General features: G+C 57.4%; 4 protein-coding genes across 4 annotated transcripts; 1 reads left to right on the top strand and 3 right to left on the bottom strand.

Moving 5' to 3' along the window:
• Positions 1-285: 285 nt before the first annotated feature.
• Positions 286-1,914, bottom strand: GLRG_10523 (heterokaryon incompatibility protein; the record flags this gene model as incomplete). The annotated part of the gene is made up of 1 exon (XM_008101208.1): positions 286-1,914. One exon carries the CDS (start codon positions 1,912-1,914, stop codon positions 286-288), a length of 1,629 nt encoding a protein of 542 aa, XP_008099399.1.
• Positions 1,915-2,945: 1,031 nt separating this feature from the next.
• Positions 2,946-6,616, bottom strand: GLRG_10522 (SNF2 family domain-containing protein; the record flags this gene model as incomplete). Its single annotated transcript, XM_008101207.1, has 10 exons — positions 2,946-3,005; positions 3,063-3,213; positions 3,298-3,483; positions 3,570-4,515; positions 4,578-4,756; positions 4,813-4,846; positions 4,911-5,137; positions 5,191-5,295; positions 5,364-6,010; positions 6,104-6,616. 10 exons carry the CDS (start codon positions 6,614-6,616, stop codon positions 2,946-2,948), a joined length of 3,048 nt encoding a protein of 1,015 aa, XP_008099398.1.
• Positions 6,617-9,024: 2,408 nt separating this feature from the next.
• Positions 9,025-12,843, top strand: GLRG_10521 (uncharacterized protein; the record flags this gene model as incomplete). The annotated part of the gene is made up of 7 exons (XM_008101206.1): positions 9,025-9,354; positions 9,464-9,662; positions 9,747-10,392; positions 10,465-10,946; positions 11,030-11,141; positions 11,308-11,583; positions 11,745-12,843. The coding sequence occupies 7 exons, from the start codon at positions 9,025-9,027 to the stop codon at positions 12,841-12,843; spliced, it is 3,144 nt and encodes a 1,047-aa protein (XP_008099397.1).
• A 6,695-nt stretch (positions 12,844-19,538) lies between these two features.
• On the bottom strand, positions 19,539-19,751 carry GLRG_10520 (uncharacterized protein; the record flags this gene model as incomplete). The annotated part of the gene is made up of 1 exon (XM_008101205.1): positions 19,539-19,751. The coding sequence occupies one exon, from the start codon at positions 19,749-19,751 to the stop codon at positions 19,539-19,541; it is 213 nt and encodes a 70-aa protein (XP_008099396.1).

The following is a 19,751-nucleotide window of genomic DNA, read 5'->3' as shown; positions in this document are numbered from 1 at the left end:
CCTGAATCATGGAAGGTTTCCTCGTTTTAGTCGGCGCATGGATCGTAGCGAGCATTGATAACCCTGCGTGTGAACTGGACTATAATGCTACCGGCCATGACAAAGTGGCTATTGACCAACATACCTAAACATGCCTCTGCGACTAAACAAACCTGGATAGATCGGACTTGTAGTCACGGCACCTGTCCGCGGTTACTTGTAACCACGTGAAGAAATTCAGTAACGTAGTACGCAATGTGAAAGATGGCAAATTACGTTCCAGACAGTAGTTACCGCAGTATAGGTCTACTGAAGTGTGATGCTCCGATACTGACTGTCATTCCAGATATTGGTGTTCTCGAAAACTGCCAGCCCGACCCTTTGGAACAAACCTCCCAGAACTTCAACAACCATGATTGCAACGCCCAAACGTCTCCCATCTTCTCTGATGGTCCCCAAAAGCAGAAAACTCAAAGACCTATTTCCCACCTCGTCTATACTGTCATCCATGTCGTAGCACATCTCTACCCGAGCTTTGCCACTTTCGTCGTCCTCAAAAATTGCAGCGTCGACCTGGTCCTCAGCAACGATCCTGCACTTGAGGACGACACGCCTCGACACCCGCGCCTCCAGCAAAGTCACTTGCTGAAAGACGGCATCTTCCCTCTCAAACATTTGCGTGAACCGGACCCTCCCGTTCACCGAGGCCCAAGACCAGGTCGGCGCCCTGCCCTCGCGTGATGTCTCCCTTGTCTCGTCGTCTCCGTCGCAGCCCCTCTTTGACCAGGCAAGCAGCTCGACGAACCACTTCGTCCACAACCCGAACCGGTTGCTGTCCCGCCACAGCGTCTCCAGCTCCCTCGTGATGCCCTTGAGCGCGCTCAGCCGGTCGTCTTTGAAGCCCAGCTGGCGGAGGGTGTACTGCTCGACGATGGTCCTCCAGATATAGCGCTTCTCCAGGTCCTCGTCCCCGAATATAGACTCCGTTTCCTCGTCGAAAACAGACCACGGGAGGTTCTCTTGAGGTTGCAGATACTCGAGGCCGGTACCCAAGACACCGCGCAACTCCACCTCCTTGCACTGCCACAGTAGCTCGTACTCGGAGAAGATGAGCATCCTCGACGACAGGAGAAACTCTTGCAGCACCCACCCTCGCTCGTCCAGTGCGTGCTCCGGGACGTGCGCCTCGGACCTGAGATGCACAGTTCCCTTTCCCCCACCGGGCATCGGAACGTCGAACTTGTCCTTCGGCAGGTACGTGCGCTTCATGTGAAGAAACCCGTCTGTCGCCCTTTTCGCTGTCCCGGCGGCGATGGTCACGGCGGCGTTCTTGTAAATCATGGCCATCTTCGCAATCTCCTTATCCTTGTCCATATCGCAGTCCTGGATGATGCACAGCGCGTCGACCCAGAGATACCTGAACACCAGCTTCCTCGTCGCCTCGATTGCGTCTCGCACAGTCAACTGCAGGTTTTCGAGCCTGATCCCATTCTCCATGTTGCTCAGCGTTCTCTTTCTCAGGAGGCCTCGCTGGTTCCCGCCCCAACAGTAGCTGAGTGCGACGTACTCCCCATGCTCCTCGGTGTTGTTTACGTAGAGCCTCAGGGTCGGGGCCTCGGTTGTACCGAGGTCGAGAACCCGGGAGGGAAGGACTGTGTCTCGGGCATAGCGGCAGAGCTTGTGAGACTCTTTGCACGCCTTGTATAGTCCTCGCGCAGCCGAGAGCACTCTTTTGCTTTGTACGTCTCTCTGAAGCGGCCTCCGACGTATCACACCGGCGGCGGGGTTGCCTGCAGTACATGTCAGAGACGGTCCCGTATCCAGTTGCAGTCGCCTACCTTGCTCGGCATATGGATGGATGCTTATGGAAGCTGCCCCAGAAGAAAGACAGCCTTCCAAAACATCTATGCCTGAAGGCGCAGCACCAGGGCGCATTTTGGAGGGACGGTTCCGAAATATCACAACATCATCGGAGCCCCATTCATGCGTCCTATTCTTCTCAATGGCTATAATGATAAAGAGGCATATTTCACAGCCGTTCATTGCCGATGCGCAGCAATCGGCATAGGACGAATGCCGGAGCCCTTGATGCGAGTTGAGGTCTTTCAGGGCGTCTTCCGAGAGCAGTAACCGGCATCCAAGACAACACTTCTCATCAGTACCACACTCCCGGGTTCTCTTCGGGCTGGGGTCCACTTCTCCGTCATCCGGCTCGGGCCGGGGCCGCCGTGTGAGCTGTATTGTCAGAGGGGATATTGCTGCCATCTCGTCACCACTACCGTTGGTTACGATGAAGCTGCTAGAGGCCAAGAAGAGTTTCTCACAGAGCAGATGGTGAGATTGGAAGAAAATTGATGGTGTTGCAATAAAATCTGCCTTGTAAAGTTGGCCAAGAGGATTTGTGTGCTGACAGACGAGCAACAGGGGGGCGGAGCATGCTGTGATGTGAGGCGGAGCTTTGCAGGAAGGCAACCAGTCTAAGCATGCAGGCTGTCCAAACAGGGCGGATAGGCAGAATACCAGGCTGCCTCTTTGCGTAAAGGTTGTCTGATCCGGAATGTAGCTGGGATTGCTTGTCTGCCTTTCCGTGTCGTTTCCAGTTCTTCTTATTCAGGCAATTCCGGTTGTCGGGCATGTTTGACACGACTCAGACTCGAGGTTCCATAGAGGGTCGCCTCTGAAGCAGAGCAGTAACAATAAAAAAGTAAAAAAAAAAAAAAAAAAAAAAAGAGATGAGATTGGGGTATTGTAAAAGTAACAGAAATCTAGCCAAAGTCCGGCCTTTAAACAAATAGTGATACGAGGATGCCAGCATCGTGACGGCGCTGCCGCTACAAAAGACGAACTTTTCTTTTTTCCTTCGCAATAGCCACCGCCCCCAGTCCCTGAACTCCAAGTAAATCGTGCAGATCCATCCATCCCCAAGTCTACTTGTGCGACTGACCCAGCCCGTCCGCGTGGTAAACCTACTCGTCGAAGCCAATCGCAGCAAGGTTCTTCTTGACGATTTGCTGCGACCTCATTTCCTATACCAAGTCAGTCAGCGGGACACCCTTCCGTAAACGTAGACGGCGGAACAGTACCTCTTCGACAGTGGCCTTGGTGACATATCTTGTGACGAGGACCTTTTGGTCCTGACCGAAGCGGATAGCGCGAGCGATCGCCTGGTTCTCGACGCTGGGGTTCCACTGCAGCTCGACGATGAAGACGCGGTTGGCGCAGGTGAGGTTGAGGCTGTGCATGAGAAGCGAACAATGTCAGAATGCGTGCTCTTCACGAGACAGCGAGCGGGGGTGAGGGGGGGAACTCGAGACTCACCCAAAGGCCCCGGTGCCTGTTGTCATGATGAGCACCCGCAGGTCATCATCCTTTGCGAACCTCTCGAGGATCTTTTGTCTCTCTGATAGGGGACAGTTGCCGTCGATCATGGCGAACCTGACGCCGGCTCTCTCCAGGTGCATGCCAACCAGATGCAGCGTCCTCGTCCAGCAAGAAAAGACGATGCTAGTTCAGTCAGAGACATGGGCAGAAGAAGAAAAAGAAAAGAAAAGAAAGGAATAAGAAAAACGGCGCTGTCGATTGTCACATACCTCTTCGTCGTCCAGACGTCCTCCTTGACATCCCGTATCAGCGCATCCATCTTGGTGGAATACCCCTCCTGGTTGAAGTATAGCTCGTCGTCCTTGTTCGCGGACGTCCTGGCGGGCGCGTCGGCCATGGCAACATCGCCACCCGACGCCGAGGGCCCGTCGACCCTAACCGGCGGAGAGCTCGCCGTCGCCGCCGCCGCCGCCGCCGTCCTAACCCAGTTCTCGCACACGGGGCAGTGTCGCGTGCGCGACCCGGGCGCCGACATGTCGGACTCGTCGAGGCACTCGGAGCAGAGTACGTGGGCGCACTGCTCTTCGGCCTCGTTGCGCAGCTGGCTCGACCCGAGGATGGGCATGGGCTGGTGGCAGCCGTCGCAGGTGATCTCGGCGTTCTGGCCGAGCGCCGAGACGGCGGCCTCGCGCTCCTCGAGCCGGCTCATTCGGTAGCTCCTGCGGGACCACGAGAAGGGCTTCTGGTAGGTGCCGTGGTTGCACAGGATGCGCATCTGCAGGTTGGCCTGGAACAGGCCGAACTTGGAGCTCTTCTCGACCTCACCGACCTTTTGCTTGATGGTACGCATGAGGATCTTCTTGGTCTTGTCGTACTGCTCGCGCTCGGCCGGCGTGAACTCGAGCTCCTTGACGCGCTCCTCGAGGCCGGGGAGCTCCAAGAGCTCCTTGGTGCGGCGCAGGCAGAGGGAGTCGAGGAGCAGGATGAGGCGGTCCTTGATCTTCTTGGGGTCGCCGTGCTGCTCGAAGGGCACCTCGATGTAGCGGCGGAACATGGCGGGCTCGTCAAAGGGCTTCGCACGGATGAAAGCGAAAAGGGCGCCCATGTCGGCCAGCTTGTTCTGGATCGGGGTGCCGGTGAGACACCAGCGGGAGTTGGCGTGAAGAGCTCTGCAGGCGTGGAAGAATGTCGTGGCCGGGCGGCGGATGACATGGGCTGGGAGAGAATGATCAGATCCGGTCGTCGTCCTCGGTCGTGAGATACTGGAGGGGACTCACCTTCGTCGAGTACCACCCGGTACCATCCAATCTTATGGAGGGGTGACGACTTTTTCTCGTATTCCGCCGCCAAGGTGTTGTATGTGGTCACAACTATGTTGGAGTTCTTGATCTTGTCAATGTCCTTTTCACGTTTGGGGCCGTGGTATTCAATCTGATTTAGTTTTCCTTCCACATGTCTGGCAAACGTCAGGGATCCCGTCAGGCTTGATATCAGAACCGGAGCTTTACTCACTTTGCGATCTCGTTATTCCACTCATAGATGAGAACTTGATCGAGTCAGTCATGTAGCAATTGTAGCAGTGCTGCTGCCAAAGGGGGCTTGTCACTCACGAGCAGACGACACGACCACCAGGGTCGAGCCGGAGTAGCATAGCTCCCTGCTCTTTTCGTCGTTCTGTTCTTCCTGCTGGGCCCATTGCTGTCCGTTCTGGAGGGTAGTCACAATCAAAGAGAGAATAGACAGAGATTTGCCCATGCCCATCTCGTCGGCCAGGATACCGCCGCCTTTCTCGTCCGGCTGGGTTTTCTGTTTGATGTTTGTGATCTTGTGCCGAAACCTAAACACCGTTAAGCATAGAGCCCGGCATTGTACAGGAACAAAAGGTCTCACCATTCCTGACCTTCCTCTACGACGGGTTGCCAGAGGCGGTAGGCCGAGTCGACGATGTGGCCTGATTCCCTTTCGAGCATAAATGCAAGCGCCTGTTTTTGGTGTCTAGAGACCGCATTAGTCTCCCTCTCCGCCTCTGTCTTTTCAGCAGGTCGATGACGCGGAGGACTTACTCCTGCAGCTCATGCTTGAGGCCCTTGGCGCCGTCTTCCCGGCGAAGATGCCGCTTGTTCTGTATCGATTGGTAGACCTCTAGCATCATGTCCCGCAACCTCTCCTCGCGCGGCTGCCGGCCCGTGGGTGCGCGGCTGTTGACCTCCCTCGCGGCCTCCGTGACCATGTGCTCGGCATCCTTGATGCGCAGCATGTGCGGGTTCTCGTAGGAGAACCCGCTGCGCGCGTGGTCCGGCATCTGCAGGTACAGCTTGCCCTCGGAGAGCGTCTTGCCGGTCTCGTGGGCCCTGCCGCGCGGCCCGTAGATGTTAATGTCGACCTTGACCATGGCCTCGACGGGCTTCTTGGCACGGCCGATGGTCTCGCGGAGGGCGGCGGTCTGGGCGACGGACTCGAACTCGAGGCCTTCTTGGGCTAGGAGCCTCGCGAGGGTCGTGCCGGGGCCGGAGCGGAGGTATCCGAACTCGGTGACATCCGGGTCATCTCTGAAGATGAGGACGACGTGATCCTGGTGCTCGGCGAGGTTGAAGCGCTGGTAGGGCGTCTGCCCGGGCGGCGCATGCGTCAATTCTCTTTGGTGGGTATCACGGATCTTGGTGTCGAAGACGCCCATGTCGCCCACCAACTTGACGTCTACATTGTAGAGCTACTTGGGTATGAGTCGATGCTTGGGAATTCTATCAAGAGAAAGAGGAACATGAAGACGGGACGGAATGATAGTCAAAGAGATGCAACTAACCATTCCATAGCAAACCATCTCGGTCTCATCATCTCCTGCAGAGAGAGACGTGTCCGAGCCGGCGATACTACTGCAGCCGGGTATGAGCCAAGGCGAATGCGTCAGGGGCGGGGAGTCTTGCGATGACCCAGGGGACGGTTTGGGGGAGCTGTACGCGTGGGATGCCGGGGTTGCGGCGATGGTATTCCGGCCCCAAATCAGCAGCTCCTGTCCGAAATCAAAAGGCACCGCGCCGGGCCGGTCTCCGAAGTTGATGGGCTCGAATTGACTGTTATCGGTATACGGAAACAGACTGTTGTAGTCTTCATTCATGGAAGCAGGGTTTTCTAAGCCGGTTGCTTCTTGAGACATGTCCGGGCCGCCCTGGAACTGGGTCTGGCGTGGCTGGTGTCCGGTGTAATCTTGTTCGGCCTGGTACGGCGAGGGGATGGAGCCATAGGAGGACACGGACGACAGGTCAGGGTAGTGGAGCTCCTCGTCCTCCTTGTTGAGAAGCCTCTTTAGCGAAGCCATTATGGAGGGTGGCTGCGTGTCCCACTTGTCGATTAGCGTCTGTATGTCTGTATGTCTGTAGATCCGTGTGTATAGTGTGTGTCTCTGCGTCTGTATGTCAAAACCGAGTCCAAAGATGCCGTCGTTGATGGTTGTCCTTGCTGATCTTGACCAGACGACAACTATAAGCTTCAACGGGGGACCTTCAAGTCGTCTCGTGATTCGGATCCAAGGCTGTGCTCGAGAGTCCAGTGGTTGAGGCACACAATGAGGCTCAGCGGCCGGAGAGATGGCGAGAGGGGATAAGAGAGAAAAGGCGTCTGGCGAACCAGTTTGGTCAACCCAATGACCGGTGATGTGAGGCACAGGAAAGGCGACCATTTTGATGTGCAACTTTATCTCTTCTTCGAGTCTGCTCCCCTCCCTCCCTCCCTCCGTCCCGTTTACCTTATGCCCTTGTGCCCTCGGGGCGCAGTGCGCGGACGATGATGTTTTGGCAAAGTCGTGCGTCCGTCCCGTTGGTGGTTCGCATATCGCCGAAGCCTACGCTCCCCACCAGCTGACATATGCACACTATAATGGACAATAGCGAGTGCCCATTTTCCACTTTACCTGTGTTCCGTCTAGGGGGTTGGAGAGCGGTCTGTAGGGTTTAGTTTGTTTTGCTTGGCTGGATGCCGCACCCGCTTTCTGCACCGCCCCCGAAGCCATCGAAGAAGTCCCGACACCCCGGCTCACCGACGGATGCTCCGCCCTCGTGAGAGATCCGAGTCCCCCGGGCAAGCCACCAAAGAGCCTCACTAAGCCGGAATGAGGTCATATCATGGGGGGAAACGCTCACGGACCGATGCTTATTCTCGCAAGCTTGCCCCAGAGCAGGCTCTGTTTGCAGATGACGCACGCCGGGCCATGGTTTCATGGAAACAGATTACGACTTTCTCCACGATCTGTTAGTCTTGTTCAGTATTCTGTTGCGATTGCGTGACATTGAGGGCACTATTCAGAGAGACGGCACGGCACAGCTCGGCACGGCGCAACACGGCACGGCATAAAACATGGCACGGCATAGCACAGCGCGCACGGCCTTTGATCGAGGTAAACATGGACCGATGGATAAAGATAGATACCTAGAAGACTCACCCACTTCGCAACACATAACCGAATAGGCATAACCCATGTTATCTGCTGGACGAAGGGGCCCGAAGATGTGGACTAGACGAGGAGGATCAACGGATCAACGGATCAGCGGCAGGTAGGTAGGCTCGCCAGCCCTCAGAACGGGGGGTCCGCTGCAGAAACAAAGTCAAAGAAACAAGACCCTGTACTCCGTACACTACACCCCTTCACAAGGCGTCCGCGTGGGAGACGAAAATCCCCTTCCCCCCCTTGACAAGGCCAAAACAAACTACGAGGGTCCAAAGGGACGCGGAGCTCGCAAAGAAACACTTGGTAGACTGTCGGTGACCCGATGCAAGCACGATGCAAGTCGGGTCGAGTGGTGTCTTTGTGCGGGCGAGGAGACGGACCGAAGACGGACATGACGACGCAGAAACAGACTGACAGACGGATACCAAGGCATACAAGAGTTGAAACGCGTAGAAGCGCCATGGAAAGAAAGAAGAAAAGAAGAAGAAAAAAAAAAACACCACAGCACGTACCGCTCCTCGTGTCTCACAGAAACGAGAGAGAATGGGAAGAATGGAGCGGGATGCAGAAAAAAGTGGTGGCAGTGGCAGTGCATGGACGGTCTAGCGCCTCTGCCTCTGCCGTCTATGCCCCTCATGGCCCCCCCTGCTCCGCCAGGCCGGCCATGATGACGGCGTTTCTATTGGCGTTCCTGTCCAACAGGTGTCCAGCCAGCTCAGGGGTGCCGGCTCGTGTGTGTGCAGGGGTTGCTTGACCGGGGGTGGAATGGTGATCCGACTGACGCCTGGCTGCCTCTTTTGCTGCGATGGGTGAGCTAGGTGCGGATATAGAGAGAGAGATTGTATGCGTGTGTGTATGTGAGAGAGAGAGAGAGAGTGAGAGAGAGAGAGTGAGAGAGAGAGTGAGAGAGAGAGAGGAGAGCATCAGCCTCAGTTATTGTTGACCGACAGCAAATGCAAGTCATCAAGTGGATAACGTTTCCTCTTTTTCCTTTTCTTTTTTTCTTCACATCGTCTTCATTCTCTCGAGACGACTGTATGTCTCTCTTTCGTTTCTTGGCCAGCTCTCTGCACTTCACTGCTCGCCTTTTTCGTGACTGAACTTCCTCTTCTTGTTCTGTTTGATTCTGTTGTGGCCTGGCCGTGCTGCCGGCCATCTGCGAAACCTCTCCTCCCCCCTCCCCACAGCCACCTTTTAACCAAACCTGTAGCGCCGGATCCCGGTCCCCCCCCAGTGCCGTGCCGTGCCCGGTGTCTTTGGGCCCGGAGTTCCTCCAACGAGCCATGGCTCAGAGCTTCGGCGACGCCGCCCTGAGGCCGGACTTGCACGACGACCTCGGTCACGCACTCGTCCAAAGCGCCGATGCATTCAAGGCCGTTCTGGACACCAAGCACGTTGCGAGTTTCGAAAAGGCAACCAGCCATGGCGTCTACGCTGACCTCCATACCATCCAGTCCCAGCAGCAGGAGAAGAGGACGATGATGAACCTCAGCAGGATCCAGATGTTCCTCGAGGGCATGGCCGGCTTGCAGGACATCCTCAGCGATCTGGAACCCGCCAGAGCAGTAAACATCATGGCGTGCGTCTGGGGCCCGATGAGGTTTCTGTTGAACGTGCGTGCCTCCACCCCCCGTGTTGTGAAACCTACAATGCCGTTAAGGCATGGCTCTCGCCCGTGAACCGGGTTTTCTTGAGGGTTTGGCTGACACCATCCCGTACCAGACCACAAACATCAACGACAAGGCGTTTGACCACATGCTCGAGGCCTACCAACGACTAGGGGCCGAGATCCCGCCCCTCAACCAGTACAGACACTTCTTGGCCGGCTCGCAGGACGCAAAGACGTGCTTGTTGCACCTCTACCGCGACGTCCTCGAGTTCCACAGGTTGGCATACAAGCTCTTCTCCCTCCGCACGACGTGTAAGTGCCCGCCCCGGGCCATGTTGGACCATGGCGTAAATCCCCCTTCCCGGGACGTCAGGACACTGACAAGGGCACTGGCAGTATGGACCAAGCTCCACAGGGCATCGTGGAAAGACCTCGAGACGACCTTTGCCCACCTCGAGGAAACCCTCAGGCTCCACGCAGGTTTCATCCGAACCCACGGCCGCCGCGACCTCAGCAACGTCGACTCGGGCTTCGCGTCCCCTCCGACGTCGACCGCCTACGCCAACGACGCCGCCGCCGCCGCCGCCGCCGCTGACATCCGCCGCGGACGCCAGCAGTACGAGGCAGCCTACGCCGCCGCCCGGAGGCGTTTCCGGCGCGCCGAGCAGGACCGTAAGACCGAACAGAAGACCAAGATCCTCAAGTGGATCGCCGCGCCCAACAAGACGGGGACGCTCCACGAGAGCTTCGTCCAGAAGCGGGCCCTGTGCCCGGACAGCGGCCGCTGGCTCTACAAGCGCTACGACGCCGTGTCCAACTGGATGCGCGAGGACCCGCCCCGCGACTCGACGCTCTGGGTCCACGGCCCGCGCGGCATGGGCAAGACGATCCTGGCCTCGCTCGTCGTCGTCCGCCTGCGGGAGCTGGCCCGCGAGGGCAGGATACCCGAGGACGCGCAGGTCGCCTACTTTTACTGCCAGGAGCGCGACCAGGACATGGCCACGTACCTGGGCATCCTCCGCGGCATCCTCCACCAGTTCGTGTCCGCCGCCGAGGTCCTGGACCCCGACCCCGACCCGGACTCGGACGACGGCGGCGGCGGCGCTGTCGGCAGGAACAACAACGCCGCGATCCTCCCGTTGTGCGCCGACAAGATCGCCAACAGCGGCGGCTCCTCCCTCAGCTCCCCCGAGGCCGTGCTCCCCCTCCTCGAGGCCTTCTTCGACATCAACCCGCGGCAGTACCTCGTCGTCGACGGCCTCGACGAGTGCGACGCGACCACCGAGGTCCAGCAGGCGGTCGGATTCCTCACGGCGCAGGTGGGGCGGTGCGAGGACGTCAGCCAGGGCTCGCTACGCGTGCTCTTCACGAGCCAGGCGACGGCCGACGTGCGGCGCGTCATGGCCAAGCACGGCGTCCCCGGCGAGGCGGGCCGCGAGGTCGAGCTGGACGCCCGGCGGGACAACGCGCAGGACATCCGCGCCTACGTCCGGAAGAGGCTGGCGCCCGAGGAGCTGTCCAAGGCGGGCCGCCCCTTCAACCTGTCGGACGACAATGTGCAGGACATTGAGGATCAGGTCACGGCGCAGAGTGAAGGTGAGTGTGGGCACAACTGAGGCCGAGGATGCGTGGCGTCCCTGTCCTTGACCTTTCCAGGGCTGACTCTTGAAAACCCACAGGGCTGTTTCTGTATGCCGAGCTCGCCATGGAATACCTCGTCAAGCAGTTGACCAAGAAAGACCTGCTCGAGAGAGTCAGGCCGGGAATGCTTCCAGACACCATATCCAAGTTGTATGTTCCATGCCCCTTAATTATCAAAATATCTCCCGTCTCTCGATATATTTCCCGTCCAATGTCATCCTGTGTCTTCATACCCCTTCTGCCACATTCTCCTTGGGCCACCCTTACCCTTCTCGTCTCTCTCTCTCTCACACACCCGGCTGACCAGACTCCTCAGATACGACACCCTCCTCGGCACCCTCAAGGACAACCTCACCAGGCTATCAAGCAACCACTGGGCCAAGGCGAAGCTACTCCTCGGCTTCCTCGTCTGCGCCCACCGGACCCTCAAGTGGCACGAGATCCAGGCCATCCTCGCCTTCGACCGCGCGCGGGACACGGTCGACTTTGACCTGAACATGATCCGCACCGAGAATGTGGCCGACTTCCTCGGCTCGCTCGTCCAGGTCTTGCCAGGGGATAACATCAGGCTGATCCATTCCACCGCCAAGAAGTATGTTCCCCCCCTTTCCTTTTGTGTCCCCTCCCCCCCCCCCCCCTGTTTACGTTCATCGTGCCCCTGTGTGCCTACTTGCAGGCGTTCCTTATCAGGCAGGTTGATGAGACAGTCTGTTTGTAACAAGACGAAAGCGTGTGCTGACTCGTCACTACCAGGTACCTCGTAAACACGGAACATATCAACGCAGAGTTGGTCCAGTGCGACCTCGCGACCATCTGCCTCCGGTACCTTTCCCTCCGATGCTTCGCCGCCGAGGACTACACCGAGGCCGAGCGGCTCGAGCACATCCCTCTGGGCTACTTCTCCTTCCAAGACTACGCGGTGTCGCAGTGGTACAACCACGTCGCCAGCGTCATCAAGTCTTGCAAGGCCGTCTTTCTCCCTTCTCCCCCCCCTCCTCCGCCCTCCTCCTCCTCCTCCACGTCCTTCGCCTCCTCTCACAACGTCCACTATCAACATCAACATAACCCCGTCGTATTCGACGCGGCGGCAGAGCAGACTCAACGGGACGATCACGCCAGGGAGTTCGTCTCCGCCCTCGCGCGCTTCGCGGCCGCCTACGGAGCGGACCTCCGATCCGCCTCCCCGCCGCACCCGGACCTCCCTCTCGACGACCTCGCCGCCTACGCCGCGCTCCCCTTCTACCCGGCCCTCTTCCGAGTCTGGAACCACATCTACGCGCACCAGACGTCGCCCATCGACGAGCGCAACAAGATCGGCCTCCCCCGCCTCGAGGCCGCCGTCCAACTCCACCGCGACGCCATCGAGAGGGACTTCCGCCCGGCCTCTCGCGCTGGCGGCGGTACCGACACCATGGAGCAGTACTACGGCCCCAACCTCTTCAAGTGCCAGCGCCTCCTCTGCAGGTTCTTCCACCAGGGCTTCGACGCCCGCCGCGACCGCGACGCCCACCTCAGCCGCCACGACCGGCCCTACCGCTGCCCTGTCGACACGTGCGGTTTCGCCCCCGTCGGCTTCTCCTCCAACAAGGACCGCGAGCGCCACGTCCGCAACTACCACCCGGAGCTGAGCGACGCCCCCTCGGCCTTCCTGCAGCTGAGCCGCCGCGTCGAGGCCGCCCGCTTCCGCTGCAAGATGTGCCCCAAGACCTTCACCCGCAACATCAACCTCAAGGGCCACGAGCGGAGCCACTTTGGCGAGCGGCCCTACGCCTGCCCCAACTGCGGCAAGGCCTTTGCGAGGCTGAACGACTGCCGGCGGCACGAGCGGATTCACGCCAGGAAGGGCTCGTGAGCCCCGCGCAACACGGTGAACTGGTCGCTTTTCGTTTCTTATAGCGTCATTGGTTGGTGTATGGAGTTTGAGGGAGTGAAGAAAAGGTGGCTGCGGATGTTATAAGCGACGTATCAGCGTTGGCCGCATGTCGAGTAGCTAGTCTCCAGGTAGACACTTGGAGGATGGATATTTACAGTTATAGATGTATTTTGAATCGAGACCGTTGTGAGAAAAACAGCTTATTCCAAGAATGTAACGTAAAGTCTCACAATGAAGGGACTAGCACATGGCCGTACTTGTGTCTCACCGGGCTCAAGCGGAAATCACTCCGCGTTGTGAATGAATCGGGGCGTATCGTGACAAGCACTTTGCTATGTTTCGTACTATTGTGAGAGTTTCTGGCCCATGGTTCAAACAAGTCATAGTATCCTTTGGCTGCGCTGATGTTAACTGCCAGCCCCCGCAAGACCTGGCCACGACGAGGTTTCGAAGCGGCAACCCCGAAATGCAGCTCATGATACCATTTTCCAACTTCCCATAAGAACTGACAGTCTCCGCCAGGAAGAGGAATGTCTGAACTAACCATTGTGGAAGCTTCGTCCACGCTCGCCTGGCCGATCACCACGGCGATCAGCAGACAGATGAACCAGGCCAATCTAGAAGGTTATTCGAATTCCCAACTGCCGATAACCTCCGAAGACCAACTGAACCAAGATGCAAGGTCAGGCCGAGAGCGGTCGACACACAGGGACCCCGGAGCACTCGCTCGGAGGAACTTACTTGTTTCACTCGTGCCACACTCGACTATGCCACAAACTACCATGACTGCATACGAAATGCCGTACAGCACACACACACACACACACACATACACCAAAGTACCGACTGGATCTGCCGTGATGTCGAGCATGCTATATTCCCAAGAAACCTTGACCGGGAAGGAAAAGATCAACATCGATCGACAGCCCGAAGAGGCCCGAAGTGAGGGCCGGCGAACACGCTCTCGGGCTGGTGGACTGGCCGGCGTCGCCCCATTTCCCCACCCAGCCCGGTGACGCCACCGTTAACTCGGTTCAAGAGAGACCGAGGGCGGCCGCTAGAGGGCCCCGGCCAGCCCCGTACGCCCGGCGGCGGCGGAGGACAGAGGTTGGGATTTTGACAGCTCTGGGGGAAACATACGTTTCGCCCAGCAAGGGCGTGGTGGTTGCGACCATTCGTCGGCGGGTGAACCGCTCAGACGGCTCGCCATAGGGACAGGGAAAACTGGGCAACGCCGCTTCAGGTGCTAGTCTGCGGGATATCGTCAGTCTCGCAACGCCAGAACAAAAGATGCCAATCACTTTCTCGCTCAATGTGGCGTGGTTTAGGCTCGACGTTGAGAAACCAGTCGATCCCAGGGACGGGCGCTCTGCAGCTTGTCGTGGGCCGCCAATGACGAAGAGCAGCATCGAGGCCATTGGCGTGGTGCGTCTGGGTCCAATGGCGGCGCCCTGGTTTCGAACGCCAGGCCTGGGCTAGCGGCATCAAGAAAGGGATGGCCCACTGGTACTCTGCACTCTGCACAACACCGGGCCTTTCTTTCTTTCTAGTGACGTCGCCTAGTAACGGCAAAGGACAATTATCCGGAACGATGGATTGCATGCCCAGCGAACTACATCCTCGCTGTGTGTGTGTGTGTGTGTGTGTGTGTGTGTGGGCCAACGGGCACAATGGAAGCCGCCGGGTGTTTCGTTCGAGCAAAGCGCCATGGGAAAAGTGACCAATGATGCGACCTGTGGCGAAGTGAGGATTATCGAGTTACTGCGTTGCTTTAAGCGACGTAGCTGGTGTGGCAAATACATCTCAACGAGAGATGCGCAGGTTGACGGATCTCTCATCGGGTTTGTCGCCAAGGGTAGCATCAAGTTGCGATATTCAACCCGGTTGCCAGCCAACGTTGCAGCCTTGTTGTAATACGGTGACGCAGCAAAATGGTGGTGTGATGGGGGGATAAGAGATGTCCATAACGTTGTGATGATGGGTTAGATTTGATTCAGATAAGCACCGGTCATCGGACGCCAGCCATGTTCCCGAGCGACAAGCACATCGCATCGACCAAGTCGGCTCGCCTGCTTCTGCTCCGCCTCCCGACGTCTGTCTCGGACAACAGCGGTTGAAAGATTTCTCACCTCATCTTGAGGCGTTGATCAGTCGTCCTGCTTCACCCGTCACTTCAAAGTTGACGTTCGGCGGAGCCCCGCTGCGACCGACGGCTGCGGCACCAACCTGGCTCGGCGACTGGGTCCTGGCTGAAGGTTATCGGAAGAGACGGCAAAGTTAACGAGCAGTTCTTCCGTGGTGGTCGTCAGAAGCTATCCCTTGGCGTTGGGATGACAGTTTTGTTTCTTGCGCGTCGGCAGAGCTGCCGTGTAGCTCTTGATCTGAATGGGTGCTTCATGTGCTCTTTTTTCTTTCTGTCTTTTTACTCGTCTCGGCGCGCCGGCGCAGAACCAGGAGGCGGCTGTGCGCTGTGACGAAACACCCATTTCGTTTTCTCTTGCCGCCCTCAATTTCTTCATGGTTCGCGGTTATGGATAGGCCCTGATAAACCAGAGGGCGAAACAAAAGTGCGACTCCGACGGCCATGGCTGAGTCGATAGCTCCAGGGCGAACCTGGAGCGCCCTACGTCACCGGCACAAAAGTCAGCTCAGGTTACATGCAGAATGCATTCGGGATAGGCAGCATAAAAGCTTGCATGCACGCGGCGTCGACGGAACCGTGTGTCTGCCAGCCATCAGTGTGCCCTGCCATTCTAGGTATTCAACTGCGCAGTTGAAATGACATGCCCATGGCGGCCAGAGACCACCGAACCCCGGTGACACCGGGAAGCGAATTTCCAGAGTCATTCCGTGGTGTATGCTCCATGGTTCAAGGATAGAACATGGACCTGTCGGCGTATTCGACACAACCGAGTGAACAGCAGAGATGGACCGGCAGACGGTGAACGGCGAGACTACACTAAGATTGATCCAGCCAGATTGTCTCCAATTCCCGAGCATGCTTGCGAGGCGTGGATGGGCCGAGAACAGATACAATTCGCAGAGTAAAGTCTGGGGTAGACAGGGGTAATACCCTGTCGCCCGGGGGTCATCAACATTGGCAAGGGGTGGTCAGGTGTGCACACACTTTTTTTTTCTTCTTCTTTCCACTGGGGATCATGGCTAACAACTTCCCGCAGGCATGAGGGAGCTCTGGTGGCATCCATGGTGGTTTGCTATGCCGAGGTTCTGATTTGGGGAACGAGTTGGAGACAGACTTCCATCCGTCGTCGCCATGGTGGCTGGATTGCTGGATGCTGGATGGATGCTGGCTAGCTAAACTAGCTAGCCGGCTGTCTGGCTGGCTTTGTTGGGGAAAGCCTCCCGCCTAGCATGGTATGCTTGGTACATGCTGTACTGTGTGAGAGAACTTGTCGTTGGGATTGGTCCAAAGGCCAGTCTGGAAGGCCGAGGCATTTTCATACGCTGGTCTTCCCACCCACCAACCCACCCACCCATCCATCCCTCAGTTTGTGAGTTTGTGAGCGGACTTGGGGACGACGTGCCTGGTCATAGCTGCCATGCAGGGTTCGAGAGGCGTGGAGGGGGGGGGGGGGGTGGGAACTTAGGCATTGTGGCCCAGGAACGCTGTTTCTTGACGCAGATTGTCACTGGCATTCGACGAGAGTTCATATCCATGACCGCAGCTTGCAATGCCGCAATACATGGTAGGTTCGGCACAAAATGATGACAAACGAACGCAAAACGCCTGGGCAGGCAAAGCTGCAGAAAGCCAGTTTCCCTCCACATATGGTGGGTGGATGGATGGACGGACGGATAGATGTCCATCTACACAGCCCCAAAGGCGACCCTGATTCTTGGTGACAGGCCTCACTCGAGTTCCAACACCGGTGTGGACCGACACAAACCCGGCCAAGAATAATGGAATGGCGGCTCATCGTGAAGTGGCCTTGATCCGTCGCGCTTGGTGTGTGGGCCCGGGATCTCGGCGTATAAAGGATCCTACCCCGGTGTGTTGTGGAGGTGTGCTGCTGCGTTGGCCTTAGTCCAGATGCGGAGGGGAGCTGTCTTTCATCGCCTCCGGGGTAAGGTTGCAGCAAGCTGTTGCGTCTCCGGCTTGCGCCCAGGATGAGGTGCAGCGTCCAACGTCGACGAGACAAAATTTGGGGAAAGTTGGAGAAGCACTCCCAGTAGGGAAACACGTAGTAAGATGACAGTGCCGAGCAGCGAAGATGTCGTACATGCCATCGAGAGAGGTAAATCGACGAAGCTACTTCTGCCGGAGCCCCGTCATCCATCAATCCGTGTGTCAAATAAGCTCCAATCGAGCAATCGACAGCTCCCACGGTAGGTCGGTCTAGGACTGGGATGGAGGGACCGCGAGGATTTGAGCCGAATGCATCTGGCTGCCGAGAAGACAAAAAAAAATCATGTCGTCTTTTGGCATTCAAGGAAGTGGAACATGGCTTACAAGCCTCTCCCAAGGTTTGAAAATAATCAGGAAAACGTCCACTATCAGGCAAGCTTACGGCGTTTTGCGGGCGGAGCCTCCGCAAGCTGCCTCGCGAGATATCGTCGAGACATTGTGCCGAGGTGAACGAGCGCACACCACTGCATCCTTGTTGTCGTCGTTCCACCGCCCCTTGGCCAGCTAGGCAGTGCAATCCCCCAAGGTTAGTCTGGAAGCGGAAATATGGAAAAGCTTCTGCTGATGCGAAGTAAGAGGGCAGCGCATCGATATCAATAGCGAGAAACCCTCTACTTCAACCGCCTACTGTACCCGCACAGCTTAGCAGGGGAGCTAGAGCGGCTGATTGACCACCCAGTATGCAGCCGGGAAATTTATTCGTACTGTGATGGGTGCATCCTTTCCCTGAGGTGTGGCATCTGAACCCAACGGGCTAATACTGTGTAAGGGTATCCCATCCGTACCTGTTCCTGGTGTCGTGTAGGATGCCTGGATGAGGGTGTCACCGCTGTGCGTGTGGGATGTGGAGCCAGACCAGCCAAGGCAATCTATGCCGCCACCGAGAGAACAATAAGACATTGCTCACCGTCTTCTCGTGAAGCGACCTGAACCCGGTATTCAATTGGTGCCGGTGTCTGGGAAAGAGCATGGGCAGGCCTGCCGTGATCTTAGCCACGAAAACGTTTTGAAATAAGCAAAAAGATGGGTATACTGCTAGGCCAGCTCAAACGGTTCGCGTGCAGGCTTGCAACAATGTTGGCTCGTGGATGGATGAAATGTTCCGCGTATGTGTCCTTAGGTAAGCCGATGTTCGTATCCCTGACATGACATACCTAGGGTTACAAGAGGTCACAAGGACAACAGACGAGGGTGTACAACGGGGGTGGCATGTTAAGCCGCTGATACCCCATATGGTTAGGCTCGGTGAGGTGCCTTGACCCGGTCCGGGCGTCGCCGTCGTCGAGGTAGCGTATCGGTAGCGTTGGGTGCTGTCAACCTGTGGGCGGCATCGCCGGCGTGTGCTGACCCAGCCGCATCCTATTCGTGAGTGGGCGGCAAGAGTCGTTTCAAGATTGTGGGCTGGATAACGCAGAGAAACGGGGCCCTTTGGTCCAGGCAATGCATTCGTGGCAAGCGAGCCTGAAGAAAGAGAGAGCGAGAGAGGGCGATAGACTGAGGGTCTCGACGGGTATGGATGTTGAAGGGCATCGTCAACGCCGAGTCCCCATCGGATAGCGCGCGTGGATAAGGCCGAAGTGTATCTGTGCTGGACGGGCTTCCTCCCGGCATGACCTGTCGTTAACAGGAGAGGGTTTCTGGGGTACCACAGCAGCCCACATTAGTGATTCGCTGTCGAACAACGAAGGCCAGTGGCCAAGCCTCGCTACCCAGTGACTCGCAGGTAGGGATCGTTGGGCTTTCCCGTCGGCCAGTTCTGGCCTGCAACCTCAGAGCTCCGCCGACGTAACAGTAGCGTGTGAAGGTGTGCAGTCGGAACACGCGAGCCCCTGTCGACGAGACACAGTGAGTATCCGACGAGGCCAACACTGTCAGATGTACTGTACATCGCAGGCGGGACGATAGTAGCATCTGATTTGGATCGCCTCTCTCGCTGAGGTATCCGTACACAGGTACATCATCCAATGCGTCTCCGGGGCCAGGGCAACTGGACATGATCGCCGGGCCTGTATGGGTCTTGTCTGTGGCTCTGATATTGGCATCGTTATTAATAGAGCACTGATCGGAGGTTTTGTGCTTGACCGAGGAGCGCGACACGCGATGATGGGCATTGAGCGGCCAATGTCCGTCGCTGTCACGAGTGCAGTAATTTGTAGTGTTTCCGAGCAGCCATGTTTACTGACGGTGCAGTCCGAACATTTTCGAAGACTGGTAAACGCCAAGCAAGGCAAGGAGAGCTACAGGCATGACCCCCCTCAAAAGCCCGCCAGCCCAGCAGCGGCGGCCGGCAAAGGGCTTGGGTAGTGTAAGCGTGTAAGCAAACACTAGGGCGAAGAGATTCGAAGCTGTGACGCAGCCAGCTGCTGACGGAGAGAATGGATCTGGATCGTGAGTACGACCAGGAAGAGCCCTGTCACTGGCAGAGCCCGTGTGACTCTTATTCTCGCGATGAAGGGCCCGGTTGTGTTCCGTCAGGACCCTCCTGAGCCCCAGACAGGCGTCTAATCTGTCTGTCTCCTCGTCTGTGCTATTGGCGCACAGCGACGGGCGGGCGGATACGGGCGGACATCTGCAGGCAAGCGGAGATACAGTAAGTGGCATTAATGTCTCGCGTCCCTAGTGTGCCCATTGATAGCGAGACAAAGCCGTCACCTTGTGCGTAGTAGGGGCTCGAATAATACGATTGTGACGAAATGCCATCGCCCTTGTTGATGGTGCGTGCCAGGCTCGGTCTGGGCAT

The sequence above is a fragment of the Colletotrichum graminicola genome (assembly GCF_000149035.1).
Source record: "Colletotrichum graminicola M1.001 genomic scaffold supercont1.62, whole genome shotgun sequence".
In the NCBI taxonomy this organism is placed as follows: Eukaryota; Fungi; Ascomycota; class Sordariomycetes; order Glomerellales; family Glomerellaceae; genus Colletotrichum; species Colletotrichum graminicola.
The sequence above is the reverse complement of the archived record's forward strand: the minus strand, read 5'-3'. Positions and strand labels throughout refer to the sequence as shown.